General features: G+C 40.2%; 1 protein-coding gene and 1 long non-coding RNA gene across 5 annotated transcripts in view; one reads left to right on the top strand and one right to left on the bottom strand.

The window, feature by feature from the left end:
- The window catches only part of LOC114059009, a 104,408-nt gene that overhangs the window by 31,563 nt on the left and 55,183 nt on the right, over positions 1-17,662 (top strand). The window contains exons 3-4 of the long non-coding RNA XR_003571565.1: positions 3,641-3,704; positions 10,530-10,583. This is a non-coding gene — a long non-coding RNA (uncharacterized LOC114059009). The remainder of the gene's footprint in view (positions 1-3,640; positions 3,705-10,529; positions 10,584-17,662) is intronic.
- PDE5A (phosphodiesterase 5A) overlaps positions 1-17,662 on the bottom strand; it is a 44,527-nt gene that overhangs the window by 22,846 nt on the left and 4,019 nt on the right. For all 4 annotated transcript variants that reach the window (XM_027886959.1, XM_027886960.1, XM_027886961.1 and 1 more), the window contains exons 2-7: positions 8,717-9,299; positions 8,341-8,430; positions 2,661-2,732; positions 1,496-1,585; positions 737-874; positions 217-284 (exon numbers count right to left, since the gene is read on the bottom strand). In XM_027886959.1, coding sequence (XP_027742760.1) covers positions 217-284; positions 737-874; positions 1,496-1,585; positions 2,661-2,732; positions 8,341-8,430; positions 8,717-9,299 — 1,041 coding nt within the window. The remainder of the gene's footprint in view (positions 1-216; positions 285-736; positions 875-1,495; positions 1,586-2,660; positions 2,733-8,340; positions 8,431-8,716; positions 9,300-17,662) is intronic.

The following is a 17,662-nucleotide window of genomic DNA, read 5'->3' as shown; positions in this document are numbered from 1 at the left end:
AAGATTGGGCTCTACTCTCCTGTTCTGCTCAGTGGGGCCTTTTCAAGGCAGGAGAGTTTTTCTGGGCACACTTCTGGGCGAAACTTGCTCTATAAAAACAGCCATAATAGCTAGGACCCACTAGAAATAAGGCCTGTTATTATGAAAAGAATATTAAAAGCATAGTTTCTTCAGGGTTCTCCCGAGATGAACAAAAGTCTGAATTCACTGGTTTACCTCTTCAGATTTTCAGCAGAATCTTCTAATTCCTCAGATTCCATGTGAAACACACTGGAAAATGTATCCTGGAATACCAAGAGGATATTTTAATACGCAGGCCTATAGGGCTGACATAAATTAGAAGGATATGATTCGTGAAAACCTCATTGCAGTTACCAAGACCTGTTCTGTAATAAACACAAGTGTAAAGTTCTTTACCCTTCATTTCACATCTATACAGGATCCTGCCACAAAGGTATCTTTTCGTACAAATTTAAGTATCATTGAAGTGTCTTGAGTCTCTACTGGTGACTCTGAGAAGAAATGGTGGTGTTTACAAGCTATGCCAAATTTATCTGTCAGCACAGAAATTTTTTCATTACACAAAGACCAAAACCTCCCAAGTCAACACTCAGCCTGACTGAGCATGAAAAGATGACAGAAATCATCATAAATCCTGCAGAGTCAGGATGGAGGGAAGCCCAAACCTCTCCCAGGGAAAAAGCACTTCTGCCTTTAGCCAAAAAGCCACACTCACAGGGCAATCTTCATCCACGATGAAGATGGTGCACCTCTGCACTTGCATGAAGGATATTATAGTGGCAGCTATCTTCTTCAGGATTACTTCCAGTGACTGCTGCTCCTCAAAGATCAGGCTGGCAAGGTCAAGAAGCACCTGGGGAAAAGGCCCTTTGTGAAATTTTGACTAGTTGTGATTTCTGCAATAATTAGCATTGCTACTGTCTTTGAGTCTTCTCTTCCCTGAATTAAGGAAGTCAACGTGTATGTCTGTGACCAAAATTAAATACTGGCTCTCACACAGACTGCAAAGGAAGTCAATAATAGCCAGTTTGACACTTTTGACGGAGGAAATAAATAGCCCAGATGGCTGGCTGATGTTTTGGGTCAGAGAGGCAGAATAGAGATTTAGGCATTAACAGGCCATCAAATGAAACCCGAGAAATCCAGACAACACAGTTACTTGTCCTTAGGAAACCTAATGATTTCCTATGGCTCACGTGTGCACCCTGAAACATACGTGATATTTACATTTCTTAAGACTTTGGAACCCAATTATTATCTGTTGAAATTCTAAGCAGATCCTAACGAACTCCTCCGCTGAAAACACCATTTGGATACGGCCCTTCAAAGCTGCTGCTGGACCACTCAGCCGCTCAAACGGGCTCAGATTCCTTTCCTTCCCCACAAGAAGCACGAGGGTAACTTGAAAAATCAGCCACATTTGTACCAGTTTAGCGACCTGGAAAGTCAGAGCCAGCGGGAAACGGCTCCGTACCTGATTGCGCCTGTTCTCCAGCAGAGACGTCTCGTACAGCTGCGCGTTGTGAAGGACAATGCCGCAGAACGCCAGGTAGGCGGCGAAGTCCTGCAGACAAATGAACGTCAGCACCTCGTGGAGAATGGTGTCCCCCAGTCCAAGATAAGCTGCTGCAATGTTCTGGTTCCACTTGGAGGTATTAATTGATATTTTTGTTATTTTTGGCGAGCATGCATTTAGGGGCTGGGGTTTTTTCCTGAGTTGCTCCTAATTTGGTATTTCCTCGAGAATCCCTTCTCCTTTTTTTAAGCTAATGATCTTCACAGGTTATCTTGGTGCAAGCAGGATTGAGAAAATTGATATAAGAAGCAGCTCAAAGGAATCCAGTTGTTTTGCAGCAATGCTTATTTTATCTAGAAAACCTGAGTGCAGACAACCAGCCTGTCTCATTTTGGGCAATTCCATCTCTTGGAAAGGGGAAATAAAATTCTGCTCACATAGCAAACCCACAATTTTCCCCCTCTCAGTATGGGATTAATTCTAATATCCTGCAGATACTCGGGGTGCATTTTGTTTTAAAGGGGAAGTTTTCAAAGAGAAAGGGTGAATCCTGATTCTTTTGTTGCTGAGGGTTAAGTCACTTCTTCAGCCCGAGCACAGCCTGGCTTTTGCCAAACCAACCTGAATGTGAAGTCCAGAAATGTCTGGAAAGCAACTGCAATGTGAGAATTAGGAGTCAGTTCTACTGTCTGCTCTACTGATTACCTTATACATTGTTCATCATTTATCCAAAGCTTTTTATTTTCCTGCAATTGCTATATTGAGAAGTGACACAGTATTTGAAAGAGAATCACTACACAAATTTGAATATTCAAAATGTGTTTGTTGGGCATGCCAGGAGAGCTGGAACCATTGAATAAAAAATGATGTCTCTTACTAGTTATGAAACTGGTTTACAATGCATTTCAGGAGAGTAAGCCTGTATCTCAGAGATAAATGACAGAGAACATGGTGATTCAGAAATCAAACTATTTCACATTCACATTTCTCATGGCCTCAGAAAGAAAGATATTTGCAGCATTAGCAGGAGTTTTTACTTTTCCAGAAAAATAAATTATTAATATATACATCCCCCATTCCCCTGTGAAAACAGAAGAGACATAAATGGAGAAAGCTTTCATACCTTTTCATCTTGTTCAGTGAAGGTGCCACCAATCCCAGATTTCTTGTTGATTGCTTGAGCCACACCAACAACCTAGTGTGTTCAAGATGGAGCAATTAGGAGTCTGTCAGCAGATTGCATTTCTAGGCATGTGTATAGAAGAGAATAAGTGATAATTACAAGTATTTGGTTGGTTGACTGTTAAATGGAATTGTTAGTGTAATAACTGTTTCTCTGGGATGCATAAACATTTCCCACCTTAGCCTTTCTGTACCTTTCCATTCCTTCTGAGACTTTGCAAAGTGTTATTAATCTGACATAAAGTATATGCAAAGCTTTTACATTTTTTTTCAGATTTTTTTGGGTGTGATTACAAAAAGTGATAGAAAAACTGCAAAGAACTTCCATTGTTCGAGTCCAAGTAGTGTAAAACCAGTGCAAGGTGTTAATGATGGTATTTTTTCATCTGGCTTTTTTGGGGGATAAACAGTATCAGAAGAAAACTGTGTGTTGTGTTTAAATGTTAAAAAATCATTACATTTGTAGCTGCTAAACTGATGGAAAGCATGTGGGTTTATTTTTGTAATGGAAAAGAAGACAATTTACTATCTCTTGGCCTCGCATTCCCAAAATACTGATGTTACAAGCAAGGTCATTGTTCTGCAGGATGAATCACTGCCAACTGTGGGCTCAAAAATGTCTGTCTGAAATAGAGCTGAACTGTCAGCTCCCTCCCATACAGCCCAGCTTTTCCCACACTCACCCCCTCATTCACTTCAGGGAGGAATATTTCTTATCCAGCGAACTTCCTTTCTGTTGTAACAATTTACCTCAAGTCTTATCTACTTCCATGGCAGGCTTTGAATGAAAGCAAATCCTTTTAAGCAGTCAATACGCTTTTATTTTAACCTACATGTGCAGGGATTAATGGTGACACCTTTTCTCATACCACTGTCTTCTCTGGGTATTGATTTAATTTATTTTATTTTATTTTATTTCAGTTTTGATCCAGCATAAGCTAAGACAACTTCAATAAGACCAGAGGATTCTCAAGGCATCCAGAAGGTGAGTGCTTTCATCTTGTGTAAATACATCCCCTCCACGAAAGCAAAGCCTGTGGTGCTTAAAACAGCTATAAGAAAACAATAAAAGGACCATATTTATCTAGGGGAAAAAAAAAAAAAAAAGGACTATTTAGGCTCCTTTTAGCAGCACTGCAGGTTTATGATACATGAACAAAGGCAGGTGTTCCAAGAGCAATGGTCAGTTTTAGAGCTCTGTAAAGGTCTTTCAATAAAAGTTTTTAACTGAGGAGGGAAGGATTAATGAGAATAAACCTGCTAAAAAGTCACGGTTGACATAATTATGATAAAAAAATGTGCAAAAAGTTACTGCTGTTTCAGTGGCATTCTTAAGCTTTAAGACATCTTTGCAGTGTGTGCATTTTTTTTTTCACACAAAATGAACGGTTTTAAAAATTAAACTGGTCCAAACTGTGGCCTCATTTGTACCAGTACAAATTTCAGTGCTTCTCTACATTCTGTAGGATATGGTGTAGAGACAGTAATGAGAAAAACCTCAGATGGATATTTTTTAGCCATTGGAGTCTTGCCTGCAACCAGGTAATTAGGAAAAGATGTAGGAAACTCAGGAGGTTCTGTTCCTGTTACTAAAGTAATTATGTAATTAGGACAAAAGTAAATCATGCAGTAACATTTTAGGCCGTGGAGAACATATGCCTGCATTTTAGAGAATCCTAAGCACAGTAGGAAACCCAAATCCTCATTTTTAAAACTTATTACAAACCAATCAGAAATAACAATAGGCCTGATCAGTGATCTCCAGCTGGGAGTTATGTTTGCACCAGCAGAGAAACTGAATCCAAGGTGACTCCGAGCTCAGCTGCACAGGAAACTTCCTCAGAGAACAGGTCCATTCAAAGCGTGAAATGTTTGTGGCAATAAACAAGAGAAATCTGAGATAAAGCTCGGAGAATAGTGTGAAAATAGAACAGGTGAGTCATGCAGCAGTAAAGCAAAGGTGTATGTTTGATTCCTTGTCGTTCTCCTACTGCACCTCTGGAATTCGCCTGAATATTTCTTGGCCACACAAGACAAAACTAATAGGAAAGAAAGGGGTTAAAAAATATTCTTGCTGGCAGCACAAGTGATCTTCCAGTGCTCTACTTGCCCTCTAACCTTTCTTCTCTATCTACTTTTCCCATTTAAGAAATCCTGATCCACTTTACAAGAAGAGATTCCTTCTAATTGTCAGAGAACTTTATTTTTCCTATTTTCTTCCCATAGCTGAGCCCTGCCTCTAAAAGTAGCAGCCTACCTAGAGTGTTTCCCAGTAGGTGATGACTGATGGCTGTGCTCTGGATTTTATCTGCATTGTTTCATGCTGCAGTTTTCTGCACATTAGGATTACAGGCCTAACTCTGGAAAAGCTCTTCCAGCTCTACAGGCCACTGGTGCCCGTTTTAGTTGGTTCTTATTTCAGCTGACTTAAAAATACAATTAATTTTGCTTCCTAGGAAGATATGTGTTTGATTTGCTTTCGCTGGCACTTGAAGGAAAATTACATTAAGCCAAAGAATGGTAACAGAAAGATGGGAACTCAATTTTGATCTCCTTTTCAATAAGAGAACATACCCACTTCAGGAGACAGACTAAGTGGTGTTAACCTTCCTTTGCTCTCCTGGTCTTGTGGAGCTTTGATTCAGGCTTAGAAAATTATCCCCCGGGGACAGAACTGTATTTACAGACTCCCATTTTTAATAAACAAAAATTTCACATCCTCTTCCATCGTCCATGCCAGCAGCAAGCAGCCTGTGTGATTTCCAGCAGCCTAGTGAACGTAACACGTGTCTCAGCATAAAATGAAAATCCACCCAAGAAGCAAATTACTGATCTCCATAATCCTGCAGCAAGACTGCCACTGGAACTTGGGGCAGTTTGTTTAAAGTCAGCTTGGCTGGAGCTCCTCTATTCTGCAGCGACTGTGATATCTGAAGTGTTCACTGAGGGAGAAAATGACTTCCCTGGCTGGCAGGAACGTGCCTGCTCACGTTTTGCACAACAAAATGCAACAGGATATTTTCAAAGGCCGTTGGAAACAGTAGCAAATAGGGCAAAGTGAACAACAAATGAAACAATTGCCAGAATAAAACATTTCCCTAGCTGAGTACTGGGAAGTTCAGTCTTGCTTAGAGCCTAGGAGAGAGGTCTTAGTCTATTCAGCTAAAAGTTCCATGTGAGAAAATCCTACGGATTTTAGTAGAAATTAAATTGAGTTGAATGCAAATTATTAGGCACAGCTGAAGGAGAAAAAAAAAAATGCAGCAGTAACAGAAAACTGCGTCCTTCCTGTAGATGTTTCTGTGGCAGCTGTGGTGTCTCTGTGCATCAGAGACCTTCCATTCTAGAGATAGTCCAAACCTGCCAGAGAGCTCTGCTGAGCCTGTGTCAGCCCTGCAGAACTCCACGACTTGGATTTGGATTAAGCCAAGGAATGGAATACGGACTTCTATTCCCTGTTCAGTTCTGTCAAAATGGCTGTTTGTTTGCAAGTGCCTACAAAACCTGGTGCAGACATTTGAGGTGATAGTTATTGGCCACAACCTCTGCCATCCTTTCTCTGTGTCTCTGAATCCAAGGCCAGATGAAACCAAACGACTGTGCCACTGCATTTCCTGACTTCCCGGGAGCCCTAGAAGGCAAATCAGCACCATTTGGAGCTTTTTCTCATTGTTACTAGTTCCTGGGTCCTTTTCACGGGCTCTTTCGTGAATCAAACTGTTTTCTTTTCATCTGTGGAATTTCTTACTAGCTGTTATTTTTAAATGGGGCTTTGGTTTCTCACATGCCTCATGGAAATATAGGCAAATGTGAAATGCATCTCCTGGAAAAATCTCCATACTTCAGCAGGCCCAGAGGATTTAATAATCAGCATGAGATTTTCTTCCTCTCAATTACTGACTCTTTTGTTTTTAAAAAAAGTAGTACTAATACTAAACAAACAAGCAGAAAGCTCCAGTTGCTTCTCTTTCTCAGTGTTTTATTTTTGGATGACTTCCAGGATCATCTTCTGACTGTGGTTGCTGACATCCAGGGCTAAGGCAGCATTCAGTAGCCTCAATATTAATACAGGGGCTTTGGGGATTTTTAAATTTTATTTCTTTATTTTTTAACAGGGAGGAGTCAGTATTCTGGCTTTGTTGTTTTGGGGATTTTTAAACTGAAAAAGCAGCAGAATGCAAATGGAAAATTAAGGACTGATTCATTGGCTCCAACGATCTCTCCAGAAACATGTCAGTCATTTGTTATGGTGAGAAGGAGAAAAACCTTCTGGTAGAGACTGTAAAAATCAGAAAAAAGTAAAGCTGCAATCCTTTCCTATAAGAAATCTTAGAGTTTAGCACCTTCAAATTATTACATATGAGTATAACACTCTCCTCAAACTTCAGGTTGGCTGAACTTCTCCAAATAAACAAATTCCTGCTTCATTTCCCCTTGCTGGTGCACTTAGGATTAGAAAGCTGGCCCAGGACACGGCCCATTGCAGGTTTATTCAGCCCCTAAGTCACGGTGCCCTGGACACACAGACTGCAGCTCTTATTCCTTCCCCCACCCACCAACAGGACCTGGCCAGGAGGACTTTGGAACTCATTTCTGTTCCCATCTACGTGGAGCACAGCATTTGTTGCCGTCCAACAGGAAGAAAATGGGAGGGCTTGGGTGAAATGTGAAGCCTTGCATCAGCCTGACATGGACCACTGGTCCCTGACAGCTGGTCACACCACATCTGCTTCGCTCATCTGCTGGCCCAGGGCCAGCAAGTGGCTGCTGCTGGTTGGAAAGGGGAAGACTTTTTAAGGAAAGGATCAAGCACTGTCCTTGGAAGAACTGAAAAAAAAAAAAATAATTTAGGCCAGAATTAGTAGCACGTGAAGAAAGGAAATACTGGCTGATCATCTGGGTCAGCTGCAGTAAGATGCAGTAAACAACTTAAATCAGGAGTTAATCAATTTATGTAATGAAAGAAAGGTTCAGTGCAGTGAGAGCCAAGGTGAAAAACTCCATAAGGGGAGTGAAAGATGGAGGAACAAGAAGAAGAAGGTATGATGCCTTCAAACCAATCCTGGCAGCCTTTCTTTTTGGGAGCTTGAGCTCTCTGGGAGCAAACCATAAATGCTCCAAAAAAAAAAATGAAGTGCAGGAGAGAAAATCTCCACCTCAAAGCTCTGACACACTCTATAGAGAGTGTGAGTATTCCAGGAACTGGTGATGTGGCTGAAGGCTCCTACAGTCAGGATCAAAGGAAACCCAAATGTGCTTCACTGACAGTAACTGTTCAGTGCAGTCTGAGTGCTCTGGGATAGACCAGTAAGTGTGCAGAGAACTTTAATGCTCACAGACACTTGGTACAGGAAGCAGGACCAGCACTTCTAGAGTTAAATCCATATATTCTACTGCTGCATCTGGGATGAAACACTTCCTGACAGTTCCCTTTGGCTTACATTACTGAATTGGATCAGATAAAGTCCAAACAAACATCAGCAGTCTTCTTTTTTAAAAAAAGAGAGTTTTGTAGTGGAAGATAATGACTGCCAACTATGAGAAGTTATTAGTTCATCATTAGTTCCATCAGTGTGGTTGGAAACAGTATTACATGAAGGGATCCTAAGACTGCAGCTTACCTCTTCCCTGTGATTCTTTATTGGCATACAGAGGATGCTCTGAGTCTTATACCCTGTGATCTGGTCAACTTCTGCATTGAATCTTGGATCCTGAAAAAAATACAACTATTAGACTACTTGCCTAAAGATCACTTCTTTTCCTTGGTTTAAAGGTTAAGAAAAACAGAATATCTCATTTAACTGTTACCCAGGATAACAAACATTCCATTACTAGGTAATAATGGTATGAAGTTGTTATTCTCACTGTGTTAAAAACCATATAGAATAAGTCAACATAGGTCCAAGTACAGGTACTAAAGTGGCAATATTTCAACAGCTGATCATAAGGCTCCCTCTTTTTTCGGAGAATCTCTCAGGAGAAGTTCCCTTGGCTCACCTCGTAGGCGTTCTTGATGTTCAGAGGTTGGCCTATGGCTGCCACGTGCCCCACGATGCCCTTGTTCCACTCCAGGCGGATGCAGTTGTTGGAAGCTTCTTCCAGGGTGGAGCCTTCTGCCACGTCAAACAGCCTGCTGACCAGGAATTTCTCATTGGAGCTGTCCTCACACACCAGGAACAGGGAATAGCGGTCCGCTGCAATCAGCTCGTGGATATGCAGGAAGATCTTATGGCAAAGCGCCGTGACATCCAGGTGACTGGAAATGTCTTTCACGAGTTCTAACAGTCTTGAGCACTGATCCCCTGCGCTGGTCTCAATCCGTGGAGATGGCAGAGGCATCTGTTCCTTCTTTTCAGAGCCTGAGAGGAAGCTCACCGCTCCTACCGAGTCCGTGACAAAAATAGGCCTTAGGGGCCTGTCAAATTCCGAAGCGGAGATTTTCCTCGCCGGTGTCCCGGGGCTGGTGGGCTCGGCACAGGCAGGCTGGTGACAAGCACAGGAATCGCTGTGGGACTTGGTTCCCTCCTTGCAGACTGGGATGGTGTGAACTCTCTCAGCAAACCATGCATTAACCATTTCTCTGTCAAACAAAAATCCAAACACAGTGAGCGATGGGAACGGAAAACCCTCGGGCATTAACACACATTGGAAGCCGATGCTGCAAAGAGGAGAACTTGAAACCTTTTCACCCAGAGGACACCGATGCACCTTTAGGCTCCTCTGCATCAATACTCACCAGTTTTATGCAGCACTCAGCCCAGATTAAGCAGTAACATTTTATGCCCCATAAAAAGAGAAGCTATTTCTGCCTAAAGGAAGTACCTGGGTAGGGCAGAGGGAGACTACTTAAGCTGTGGCTCTCAGAATACAGATCAGAAGTTTACACCATCACTTTGTGCTTGAAAAGTTCCAGTCCTTCCCATTCCTAAGATCTGGATTTCTGTATAGGATGTATATATATATTTCTATGAAGATAAAACCTTCTGCTTTAATTCTGTTTTTCAGACCATTTCTGACCTCTAAAAAGATAATTCTGAACTTTATTCTCTCTGTCAAATCACCTGCCGCCCCTCCTATTTTTATGTCGCCAATCTTCTATACTTAACTTCCCCTGCTCTCTGAGTTAATGAAGAGTGCTGGTTTGACTCAAAGCATAGAAGTTTTGCTTAAAAACTGTCATAAAGAAACGTGAATGTTTCTGTTTCAGCCCCCTTCAAAATAACGAAAGGACAGCCTGTTTTCAAACATGTTTCCTATTACCTTTCCTTGCAGATGAAACTCAGTGTCTAACTCAACCCAAAATACTGAATAACCCTAGACTCGTTATTTTAAGAGTCCATCACCAATTAAAAAAAAGTCATGCATCTCTAGTATTTAACTGTATTTCTCAAATTAACTTAGCACTAGGAAGCCAACCCTGATAACGTCCTCACTAAATACAGCGTGTCTTCAGTTAGGCACAAGCACACATATCATCGATAACAGGAGGCTACTTTTTCTTATCACCATAATATTTTCTTGTCCAAAAGTGGGTTTGGTTGGTTGGGGGTTTTTTTGTTTGTTTCTTTGTTCGTGTGTTTGGTTTGGCTGTTTTTTGAAATGCAGGGCTTTTTATTTGGTTTACTCAGTGTCCAGGATCCCTCACAGCCCATGCCCTACTCTTAGAAGTAACGAATTTTTTTTTTTTTTTCTGTATTACATAACATACAGGCTTGTGAACAGCAAAAATCCCTGTTAGTAGAAGTCTGATCTTTTGGAAAGCGTTCCTGGTGGTCATGTTTTAAATTTGGGATATTTTTTATTTGCTCAGCAGCCCACAGGAATTCCGCGAGCGGAGCTGAATGAAGCCATGGAAATGAGTCAGGTTAGTGGCCCGCTGATCGGTTACGTCCCCCGGTGTACTTCAAATATGAAAAGCACTGTACATTGCCCCTTTTTTTTTTTTTCCTTCTGTTGGGGAGGTTTGAAAGAGTTTTCCAGATTTTGCAATCACACATCATTTGGAGACCTCAACTGCAGGCAAGCATGCTATAAAAATTATCAGTATTATAGCAGTGATACCTATTTTTTGTGGAGTTACCTCATCCAAACGCTTCTTGCGGTGAAGCAGCATAAAGAACAATTAATTTATTATTAGAACTTTAACAATATTACTTAACAGTACTTAAAGAGGATAAATGGGAGTCGTGACCAGGCAGTACTGAAATGCATAATATGATTTGCATAGGACAACGTTACATTTGCAGAAGCTGTTTCAGTGAGAGTCAAAATAACAAGCTGGTATTTGGTAACATTTGGAATTTTCATTTACTGGACTGATTAAGAAAGAATACAAATTTGGGATGAAAATGACCAAAAATATCCTTAAGGAAAAGAAAAAGCTTGAGATGCAAAAAATTTGCAAGTAAATGCTGTACAACCTCTAAAATCAGTGCTGGTAACTCTTGTCATCCTGTGTGTTATATATGTGGGTTCTTTTTGTTTTACTCTGAATCTCCTCAAAAAAATAAATTGCCTGGAAAATTTTAGCTTCTTCTAAACAAAATTATCACCTAGCACTAAGGCTGCAGAAAAGAACCTGAAAATGCCAGGGAGGTGGATTTAAACCTGAGACACAAAAAGGTAGGTTCAGAATAATCGGGAGTTTTAAAGAAGTGCCTTGACCTAGATTCACAACTGTACAGTTGTTGGGTGAGAGCAATTTGCAGAGCAATCTGATTCTCTGCTTATTTCCTCATGAGAAAGGGAGAATATAAAATGCTGTCATTTCACCTACTTCTGGTTTGCACTGAATTTACATATGTGGACAAGTTGATACAAGATGCAAGGCAGAGAAAGAATCTGGTGCCCTTTGTGGACAAAGCAAAAGCTAAAGCAGAAGTTTGATTTATCGGTTAAAACTTGTCATTTTATTTATTCTGGAGTGTTGTATAATGATGTCCCCTGGCCTTAATGGTGTAGCAATAGCAATCAGTAAGAACAATGTACTCTGAATTCTAATACCTGTTCTCAAACTGTGGCCATGAAAATATTCAAGTTTTATCTTTTTGCCTTTTTATTGTGTAAGATAAGCTTTCATTTCTCTGTCTCATGGAGGTTATTGAGGGATGTGGAACATAACTATAAAACCTTTCAAGTGAAAGGAATTACATTTAACAGGAACTGACTACTTGTTGGGTATCTGCACTATTTGTGAAGCACCTCAGCACTGAACAGAACTATATGTGGAGCTGCACAATTATGAGTAACTTATTCCTGTCCTTTAAATTCTCAGATGATGGTTCAGTAACTTGCCACCAAGGTGCATGATTCTCAGAAAGCTCCTTAAGTTAACAACAGCAGCAACAAACCCTTAACTAAACTGTTTAAAGCATGGTTTGCAACTTCAAACCATTTAAGCATTTTTATTTGGGCAACAGGAAAGCCATTCAAATTCACTGGAAAAAGGACAGTGTTCGCTGACCTTTACTGAATGCCTCTTCTAACAAGGGAACTATTTAGCTCCTTTCACTCACCCAGTTACACATACGGGTGGAAGAACTGGCATTTCTCATTAGCTGACGTATTCTAACCCTATTTAAAATCTATCAGACAAAGTCTGGACATGCATTTGCTTGTTGACACTCAATCCCATTTAACAATGCCTGACAAGAGGAGTATTATGACTAACACAAGTACTCTCACAGCACAGAGTCGGCTCAACAGATATCTGATACCGGACACTTACTGAACCACGAGTGAGGTTACTGGAAATTAGTAACAAGTGCTAGGTAGGATGAAGATGTCATTTTGAAAGGACTCCAGGAAGAAATAAACACTTGTGACTACTCTACTAATATCAATAGTTTTCAGTAGGCATTGGCATTGTCAAGAGATGCTTGGAAGCACAAGAGCCTTGCTGTAGTTTAGGAGTTGCAGGAGCAGGTACTGACCCACAGTGATCCACACAGACAGTTAAAATCAGTGTGATGGCTCTATCCCAGCACAGCAGTCACTGCCTGCTGAGGAGTTACAGCACCCATTCCTCGTGAATTGGATGCATCCTTTACTGCAGTATGAGCCTTCACTCAGGAGAGCTGGGACTTGTCCCAGAGTCCATAAACAGGAATAGTAAACTATGAAGTAACCATTTTTTAGTCGCTCCTTAAAGCACAGGGTAGTAGTGACTGCTGAATTTGGCTGGTGACTTCATCAGCAGGTGACAGGACCGGAGAGGAATTTTGAAGAGATGGGGATGAGAAAGGGATGAAAATACTATGACAGGTAAAACATTTGAAGGAAAAGAGAAAAAAAGATTGTGTGATCCTCCTCTCTCTCATTGCTTGTGTACAAATACACATTATCTGCAGTACAGGAGGACTTGGGAAATTAAGAGGAATTCTTTGGCCCTGATTTGTTAAATGCTGTATAGAAAGTCCTGTAAAGCAAGAAGTTTTCAATATGAATAGGCAACAAAAATAGATCACTCGGTAAGAAAACACAGGCACAAGGATGTGACTTGGCTTGAGCCAGGTCATGCAGGAGGGCACAAGCAGAGCTGAAGACACCCTCAGGTCTAAGACCTGAGGAGAACCTTGCTGTATTTCCTGTGCCTGTGTGTCAAACCATGCTGACACTACACTAATCATTATTCTATTCATACATAAGGAATATTAAATAATTTACTGTACCCATCTCTGCTTCATTATGATTATCTTCAAAATACACAGCAGAATTCTCATAAAAAAACCCAACCCAGTGAAGATGTTTAAATATTAACAGCCAGATTATGATTCTCTTGCTCACATATATAACCACACTGCATATGTAAGACAGTACCAATATGACCATTCAGCAACTGTTTGGTATCTTTGGACAAAGTGGGCAAAAAAAACAGAATGCAAAACTAATACCAAGATGCAGCAATGACAGTAAACTGCATCTTGCTTATCATTCACAAAGAATGCTTGATAATCACAGTACCATAACAGAACTGAGTGACAAGGAGCTTTCAGTGAAACAACTAATAATTCCCCATTCTCTCTGTTGCTCATAAATATTTCTTATATACCATGTTTAGTGTTCAGTAGTTGTGTGGCCTGTTTTGCTAATTCCTCATTCAAACCAGCAGTTACTGATAACACACTTCAGGAGAAGGATTCCAAACTTGCCTACTAGAAAATGCCAGCTTTCATGTATCTGAATTCCTGTGGCCTAATTGTGCTAGTGTTGAAACCAACTATTTTTCAAGCTAAGCTTCAGAACCATTTTCTCAATTGCCTTCCTTAATACAACCACTAGATGTCTTCAAATTTCTCTCCTGCATCCTGGCATCATTTAAACCTGGAGATCATTTAAAGCATTAGCAACAACTCAAAAACTAGTCAGTTGTAACAAATGAGTTTCAGATTCAAAGCTACGAGGACATTACACTCGCCTTCCCACTTTCTGCCCCACAGTCACATTCTGAGTGGGTTTGTCCCTTTTCTGGCCGCAGAAAAGAGGCCTCGTTAGATGGGAACAGCAAACTGAGTGTAAAAGGAGTGTTTTCAAACTGACTAAGAGAGTAGCTTGACAAAAACAATAGTTGTTTTTCCTTAAACCCTTCCCAATTATAGTTCGTGGAGGTGCCATTTCTCAGAGCGGTAGGCAAGCAGTTTTTCAGGATGAGGTACGACTTAGAGCGAGTGCCAATTTTTTTCGCACAGCTCGGTGCAATATATTAGCATACATTTAACCTTAAACATTTCAAGTGGCACGAATGACTTCTGTCTGAACACAGATCTAAGTTAAGGACTCTAACTCTTGGTTCAAACCGTGCTCATAAAAGACTGAAATAACTTCTTAGAACTATGAAATTTCAATCTTGTCTGAATGCTCAATTTTTAAAATAGGAGGCAGAGGTTGCTTTATTATCTGTACCGAAAGTATTCAAAGTGGAGAACTAACTCAAACAGGCTGTTCTTGGCTATTTTCAAGTTTTCTTTAACAACCAAACTGCAAGCTTAACTGTTTATGAGAAAGCTTTCCTCCACAGAAGGGACTTTCTAGTCACACTATAAAGGAAGACAGAATAAATCCCCTGGGACTGAAGGTCAGATTCTAAGACCTGACCTTTATTTCTTAGTCCAAACCCAAAATTTTAAAAATAATTATGTACATAATGATTTTATTGTGGAAAGCCACAGGACAATACCAGCAATTTTGGTGAAAGATGGATTAAGACTTCAGTTCACACCAACTTGGAGACCTCAGGCCCAACTTCGGTTCCACCTAAATTCCTAAGACAGGGCTTTAGTAGGACTTAAGTGGTGCAGAGGCTTAAGGATGGCTCTCTGTGCTGGGATGAGTTCACCATAATGCACAAATAAATAGGAAAATATACATCTTTTACTAAGCAAATATATTTAGTGGCTATATTTTCAGTGCCAGACCTAATGTGGAATTACAACCATAGAGTTCTCCACAAGGGCCGCTTGAGTAGGGCTTCTTTTCTGGCACTTCATAAATAGCTCATTTCGTATTTAATTCCCTCCTTTTTATATTGTTTTCTTCAAGTAAATCATATAAATGAGAAAGCATTCCATGTAAATTTATGTTTCTTTGCCAGTGAGGAAGAGAAATACTTTTATACTGTGGTTTTGTTAATTGTATTTTTTTCATGGCAGAAGCAAAACGCTTCCGTTTTAACAGTGAAAACAAAAACAGGTGGTAGAATATTAGTTCAAGTCAGGAATGTATTGCCTGGAATTCCTCTGTTTGTAATCCTTGATCTCAGCCATATATTCCCACACAATTCAGCTTTAGTCTTGCACTCAAATACTCATAACCATAGGCTGTGATGAACTTTATTGGGTCTGAAGACACCGTAGGTGACGTATCATGACTAAAATATGATAGTAAAGTTACCCTGAAACAAAAGAAGGCAGAAAGGGGTTTTAACTGTTAAAATAGTTCCCCCCATCTTATTTTCTACCTCAGGTTTACCAGTTGTGTTTAATTAGTGGATTGTGCACACCCATTTATCTTTAGGGGCAAACTGTACGTAGTAAAAGCACATTCTCCTTGTAGCCACTCAGAATCTTCTGCTGCCTAGTTCATCTTTACACCAAAGGAGTCTGTGTAGGAGTTCAGTTTAGAGCTTTTGGGGAATTTAAGATGTAAATTGCTAGTAAGTGGTTTCTCGTCCTTTCTCAAATGACAATTTCTTCAGTAACTGCTGTTCTAGAGGTTGTTTCCAAGAGACTCCAGCACACCTTTATTTCCAACAACAAATGCCAGAAATACTCAATCACATTTACAACTCCATGAATGTGGGTAACATTCCTTACCTTCCTGAGTGCTTTTTGAGTCAGGAGTTTAAAATAGTTTGAGATGATCTTAATGCTTTGCTGTTATCACGAAAGGCATAAGGATATGGATACATTACTTAAAAGTGGGGTAACTACAAAGGTCATTAGACTAACAAGAAAACTTTCTGAAATTTCACAGAAATCAATTTTTTCCCTGTACTTACTTCTCAGAAAAGCTCAGTAAACATCCAATAAAACCAAGTAAGAGGAAGAAAATATTCTGATCCCTGCCTTAACAGCACTGCTTCCTGTGGTTTTTCCAAGCCATGGTCCAAAGAATCAGTGGGTCTGCAGTACTCTTGTTAATACTTCACACAGGGTAACTTAGGAAAAAAGCAAGTCCCCCTTCAGCACATCCAAACAATCTGCACAGGATTCTGTGCCTCCCCTGGAAAGCTATGAGGGGCCCTTCAATCATACAAATTCAAAGCCCACTGTCTATTTACTGTGGTAAATAGGGATGAATATGGCTCACACCTGTCTATTTTTAGGATTATTATTTTTTTATATGGCAGTAATACCTTATTGAGGAAAACATGGGTCAAGGCACATTTTGGTGCAGAAAACCTTCAATAGCTCTGTCTTTGAAAATCTGAATATTCATTCAGAAAAAATTAAGCACGCATGTATTCCCAAACAAAACAGTGACATGATGCACATGACACATAATATTTACGAGAGCCGACTTCAAATAAGCAGCTCAAAATGAAAAGCCCTCTAGACACAGAGTCTAAAAGCCAAACGTCCCGAGTTATGTAGCGCTGCAGGCAGCACATTACAAACTGATTGTCCACCAGCCATCAAGACGAGAAAAAACCCCAAACAACTGCGCTTGGGTTTTTTCAAAGGAATAAATGTAATTGATATATTCAAGTTATGCAGTCCCTGAATTCCAGCGCAGTGTCGCAGGAAATGCGACTCCTGGAATCCTCAGTGAAGCTCTATGAAGTACCATGCTGTTAGGGACATTTATTTTTCCAAATACAACCCCACCTTAATTCATTTGTAAATCTATCCCAACCCTGCTAATAAGCCAAGATTTATTTATAACAAAATAATCTTATTTCCAGTGAAAGGCATCTAAGATCTGGGTCGATAATTTGTCTCCATCATGCTGGACATTTAGGAGACCGGACAAAAACTGCCTGTAACAATGCAGTTATCTCTAACCAAGAGGAGGCTTTTTACTCTGGCTGTTTTGGCAGTCTGCTGCTTCTGACTGCAAAGAGTACCAAGAGAGAATCACTCCCATATTTTTAAAAGTTGGGACAAACAGGAAGTCAGAAATACAGAAGTATTCCATAGGGGTTAAAATAAGTGTCATGCTTGAGCATAGCAATGCAGGGATTGTTTTTTTAAAAGAACATAAAAAGATAAAACTTCAGGAAGACAAAAAGGGTAATGAATTTAGCCATAAATGTGACAAAAAAAGACTATGCCGATTATGCCTTCATAGAGTCTAGTTAAAACAACTATGGTGGTAGCAACAGGATGGGGAAACACAAGACACAATCTAAAAGAAGAATCATTTTACTTTAAAAGGTTTCTGCTTCTGGGAAGCCAGAATATCACAGGCAATTCTAAAACTTTAGGAAGGGAAAAAATAACAAGA

The sequence above is a fragment of the Empidonax traillii genome, unplaced genomic scaffold (assembly GCF_003031625.1).
Source record: "Empidonax traillii isolate 1590-97213 ecotype Southwest subspecies unplaced genomic scaffold, ASM303162v1 scaffold199:size790550, whole genome shotgun sequence".
NCBI classification, from domain to species: Eukaryota; Metazoa; Chordata; class Aves; order Passeriformes; family Tyrannidae; genus Empidonax; species Empidonax traillii.
This window is presented reverse-complemented; position numbering and strand designations above follow the sequence as displayed.